Raw genomic sequence first — 5,628 nt, 5'->3', positions numbered from 1 at the left:
GGGGGAATGGGTGGAGGGAGAGGGATTCGAGGGTTCACTTCTGTGGTTCATCTTACAAGGGTACAAGTGAATCTTTCTATGAGTAGAATATGAATGTTTTAACACAATAACTAAGAAGGCTATGTGAACCAGTTTGATGGAAGTGTTTCGGATTGTTTGTGAAAACCCCACACTGTACCCCAGAAGTGAATTAATGTACACAGTTACTATTCAACAACAACAACAACAAAAGAAATGTGCTAAACTTCCTTTGAGGAATACATTTTTAAGCTCTCTATACCTCTCATTAGAGTACTGTTCATACAGCATTTTAAGTCTGACAATTTTAGAGTATGAAAGAGTCTTCCATTTTATTAAGCCATTCTGCTTGTGAGCCATCTGGGATTATAGGTCTACACCCCTGTAGATAATCTAACTTGATTTTTAATATTCTCACTGTTTCAGTCACCTGAAGGTCAGTGTGGCTAAACTAGTGTCCATTTGCTACTTGCACAAATCAATATTTAAAAGTAATTCCTGGGGCGCCTGTGGTTCAATGGGTAAGGCACTGGCCCCATACACTGAGGGTGGCGGGTTTGAACCTGGCCCCGGCCAAACTGCAATGAAAAAATAGCTGAGCACTGTGGTGGGCACCTGTAGTCCCAACTATAGGGAGGCTGAGGCAAGAGAATCTCCTAAGCCCAGGAGTTGGAGGTTGCTGTGAGCTGTGACGCCATGGGACTCTACTGAGGGCGATAAAGTGAGACTCTGTCTCAAAAAAAAAAAAATGTAATTCCCAGGGAAGGTATAACTGTGTTGGGAGAGAAAAGAGTGTGCTACCTATTGGGGCTCATTAAGTGTGTATTTTGATATATTTCCTTGATTCTAAGCTGCTACCAATTGTAAGTCATTACAAAGTTTAATCACAGCTTTTTAGGAAATAAAAGAAATGTTACCTCATTAAATATATTTATGTTGATTGTGAAAATCATTTGGATTTCAGAATGTTAAAATGTAGTAGGGAAAATACATCTAAGAAAGAAAGAAAGAAAGAAAGACTACAACTTCCAGAGCTCTGTTCATCACATCTGATATGGTAAAAATTTTAAAACGATAAAGAAATCAATATTTTTGTTCTGAAAAGTACTTCCACTTTTCTGATACTACAAGAATAAAAAGAGCAGCAGCACCTATGATAGAAAGCTGCCCTCATTTGCTGTGGTATCAGGTAGTAACAGAAAAAAACAAGTTTCAGGCCTGAAAGTCTGAGCCCTACCTTGTTACCTGAGAAAAAGAAATAGTATATTCTACATAATTACCAAAATCATTTGGGCATGGGTTTGATTCAGAATTCTTACCATGCTTTCCGCAGAGCCTCGCTCATCTGGCCTCATCATGGAAAACTGCAGGTTGGTAGGCTCTAATTTCACGGGTATCTACGGAGGTAAAATATCATCATAAGAGCAAAACTGATATTCAAATTCATTCTGAATATTAATAAAACAGGTAACTTGCATTTTCTTTTTTTTTTTTTTTTTTTTTGAGACAGAGTCTTATTCTGTTGCCTTGGGTTGGGTAGGGTGCCATGGTGTCATAGCTCACAGCAACCTCAGACTCTTGGGCTCAAGAGATCCTCTTACCTCAGCCTCCTGAGTAGCTGGGAATATAGGCCTCCACCACAATGCCCGGCTAGTTTTTCTATTTTTGGTAGAGACAGGATCTACCTCTTTAATAGAGATGGGGTCTCACTATTACTTAGGCTGGTCTCAAACTTGAGCTCAGGCGATCCACCTGCCTCGGCCTCTCAGAGTGCTAAGATTATAGGCATGAGCCACCGCATCCAGTCATCTTTTTATTTCTGACTAATGTTGGACTAAGAACCAAAAAATCCTGCTGCCACAAATATCTGGAAATTCTGGATGAAACAGAACACATTTTTTTTTTTAAAGAAATACTAATAGATGGGGTGGCGCTGTGGCTCAAAGGAGTAAGGCGCCAGCCCCATATGCCGGAGGTGGCAGGTTCAAACCTGGCCAAGGCCAAAAACTGCAAAAAAAAAAAACAAAAAAAAAAAAAAAAAGAAATACTAATAGATAAGTTTGAAAAAGGGAAAGGGAAATTTACAGGGTCTATCAGTAAACATCAAACCGAAACCATAGTGTGGAGCTAGGCATAGTGGCTGTCGTCTACAATCCCAGTGCTTTGGGAGACCAAGGCAGGAGGGCTGCTTGAAGCCAGGAGTTTGAGACCAGCTTGAGCAATACAGTGAGACACCATCTCTACATAAAAGAAAAAAGAAAAATTAGTTGGACGTGCTGGCATGTTCCTGTAGTCCCAACTACTTGGGAAGCAAAGGCAGGATTCCTTCAGCCTAGGAGTTCAAGGCTATAGTGAGCTATGACAACATCTCTGTTTTCTAGTCTGGGCAATAGAACAAGACCTTGTCCCTAAAAAAAATAAAATTAAAACTATAGGGTATGCACCATCCAGAACAACTAGTTAGGAGAGACCATAAGGAAGCCTATTTTTCTTGCCTCCAGCTCTAGGTCAGAAAAAACAAAGTTTATTTCACATTTCAAGAATTTAATCAAAGACCTTTCCTCCTATCCCCATTATAGTCTGGAGTTCAAATTTACATATTGAATGGTCTGGGAGCTCCCAATGTGAGGAATTAATACAAAATGTAGAAAGATACAGGTTCATAATATCCCCACAATGTGTGGCAAAAATAAATTCAGAGATTCTAGCAAGGTTGCAAAAAATGTCCTCAGATAAATCCTGTTGAAGGGGGGCTCAAAATTACAAAACCACAAAGAAATAACACAATGGGGCAAAAATAGGTGGACCTAAAAACAGAATTATCTGAGAGACATCTCTGATAAAATACTTTAAAATGACTAAAGACGTAAAGGATTCATAAATATGAGAAAAGGCTTTCTTAAAAAGTTCAGGCAGATTTTTTTAATGCATATGTACTTCTGAATTGTAAGAGGTGTATAATGTGAGGAGAGTCCTCAATAAATAGCATTGCTGGGTTGAAAGGTCAAGTGCATAAGTTGCATCTACAGAGGTAAAATATCACCTACAGTTTCACCAACAGAATATGTTGTCATATTACATATAAATCTTGCCAGTCTGATAGGTGAGAAATAGTATTTCATTGTGGCTTTAATTTGTAGTTTCTTAACTACGAGTGAGTTTGATCTTTTTTCCCATATGTATGAGCACCATTTATATATATTTTTCTATAATTTATTTAATAATGTATTTCAGGAAAATTTTTAAAAGAATTACAAAGTACTTTCCAAAAATAAAAAGTAGAGTCATCAAAATAAACTCTCTCAGCACCCTGAGAAGCTGAGGTAGGAGGATTGCTTGAGGCTAGGAGTTCAAGACCAGCCTTGAGCTATATAGTAAGAGCCTGTCTCTACAAAAATGAAGAAATGCAGCCAAACATAGTGGCGCACACTTGTAGTTTCAGCTACTTGGGAGGCCAAGGGAGAAGGAACTTGAGTCCAGAAGTTCAAGGCTTTAGTGAGCCATGATTGTGCCACTTCCTGCCAGCCTAGGTGACAGAGTAAGACCATACCCTAAAAAATAATTTAAATAAAAATTGAAAAGAAAATAAAAATAAAAATCCTCAATAGGATAGACAGATGATTAGAAAACTTGAAGAAAGAATAATTAAACTAATTTGAGGAAATTATCCAAAAAGTTGCAGAGTAGATAAAAGACAGAATCTATGACCAAGAGATTAGGAGACACGAAAAGAACCAGCACATGTCTAACAGATACTCTAGGACAACAGAACAGACAGGTCAAGAGGTAATACCCAGAGAAGTAAAGACTAAGAATTTTCCTGAATTGACAAAATGCAGCAATATTAAGATTCATTCAGCAGACAAATCCTGAGCAGGATAAATAAGAATGAATCCATACAAGTAACCTTATAGTAATATGCAGAATACCAAGTTAAAACAATTAAGAAAATATCAAATGATGTAACTTTTTTTTTTCCAGTTTTTGGCCAGGGCCAGGTTTGAACTCACCACCTCTGCTATATGGGGCCAGCGCCCTACTCCTTTGAGCCACAGGTGCTGCCCCATGCAACAACTAGATGCTAACTAAACATGTGATGTGAATGGAAATAGTAAATGCATCTTCCACTTCACATCCTTTGCACATTTCTTGCATCACATCCTTTATACACTTCTCTTTTTTCCTTCCCTGGGCTGAAATACAGATGTGATCCTGGTACACTGACTTCAACGATGAGGGCACAACACCCTAGAAAATGGCACAGTAGTAAGATGGAAGGAAGCTAGAACTCTGTACAGCTCTGTGAAGTAGATGTAGACAACCTTCTACCTCTCTAATGTTAAGTGAGAAAGAGAAAGGGGGAACCCCCAAACTATCATATTCTTACAGCTCTTATGACTCTGTTACGATAGTTTAGCCTATACTCTGATTCAGAACACCTTGTATCTTCTAAAGATTCATTAATTCAACTTTCATTGATCTCATCTCCCAATGCTATAGGATTTGTAAGCTGTACTGCAAAATCTGACAATCATAAAAGGTCATGCGTGTTTTCTAACGATTAGAAATGTCTTCTTGAGAGTAGAACCCTATGATCAGTAGCTTCTAAGATAGCCTACTTCCTGGTTTATGCCTGTGTAATACTTATCTCTGCTTCTCTAGTAACTTATTCTCAAGGACATAATATGGCAAAAGTGATTGATTTAGGTCATAAAGAGACTTTGGCCTAAGTCCTGACTGACTGCTTTTATTCTCTTGCCAGCTGCTATGTTGTGAGGCACTCTGGAGAGATCCACCTGGCAAGGAAATGAGAAAGGCTTCTAGCGAATAGCTCGAGAGAGACTGAAGCCTGGAGTCTAACTTCCTGTAAGGAATTGAACCCTGTCAACCACCATGTGCTTGAGCTTGGAAGCAGATTTTCCCCCAGTCAAGCCTTCAGATGAGACTGCAGCCTTAACAAGGTGACTGCAGTTGATAGAACAGTGTAAGGCAGAGGTTCCAGATAAGCGGCACCTGGATTCTTCATCCACAAAAACTATGAAGTAGTAAATACTGTTTAAAGCTGCTATATTTTGAGGTAATTTTTTATGCAGCTGACTAATACAGAGCCATATTTCATATTCCTTCTATAGTATATAGCACAGTGCCAAATGCCCAGCAGGTATTCGAAGAATGTGTTAGTCAATATTGCTCTAGCAATACAACAGCATAAGCAGTAGTCCAAAGTGAAATTTTCCCATGGGTGAGATTATGTAGCTATTGGCAATATCCAATTCCCTTAAGGGGGGAACTTCTGAAGATCTAGTCAACCTTGGGAAATTTAAATATTAGTAAAATTTAATCTTAAAACTAAATCTGATGGCTCAGTGCCACTAGCTCAGTGGTTAGGGTGCCAGCCACATACACCAAGGCCAGCGGGTTCAAACTCAGCCTGGGCCTGCTAAACGACAACTATAACAAGAAGATAGCTGGGCATTGTGGCAGGCACCTGTAGTCCCAGCTACTTGGGAGGCTAAGGCAAGAGAATCACTTAAGCCCAGGAGTTTGAGGTTGCTGTGAGCTGTGACATCACAGCACTCTATTGAGGGTGACAAAGTGAAACTCTGTATC

The 5,628-nt window shown here is 39.1% G+C and overlaps 1 protein-coding gene across 1 annotated transcript in view; it reads right to left on the bottom strand.

Moving 5' to 3' along the window:
• WDR19 (WD repeat domain 19) overlaps window positions 1-5,628 on the bottom strand; it is a 97,258-nt gene that overhangs the window by 73,717 nt on the left and 17,913 nt on the right. The window contains exon 7 of the mRNA XM_003800704.3: window positions 1,338-1,415. Within this exon, the coding sequence (XP_003800752.1) occupies window positions 1,338-1,415 (78 nt within the window). The remainder of the gene's footprint in view (window positions 1-1,337; window positions 1,416-5,628) is intronic.

This window comes from Otolemur garnettii, unplaced genomic scaffold, assembly GCF_000181295.1.
Source record: "Otolemur garnettii isolate 467f Iridium unplaced genomic scaffold, OtoGar3 scaffold00181, whole genome shotgun sequence".
Lineage (NCBI taxonomy): Eukaryota > Metazoa > Chordata > Mammalia > Primates > Galagidae > Otolemur > Otolemur garnettii.
The sequence above is the reverse complement of the archived record's forward strand: the minus strand, read 5'-3'. Positions and strand labels throughout refer to the sequence as shown.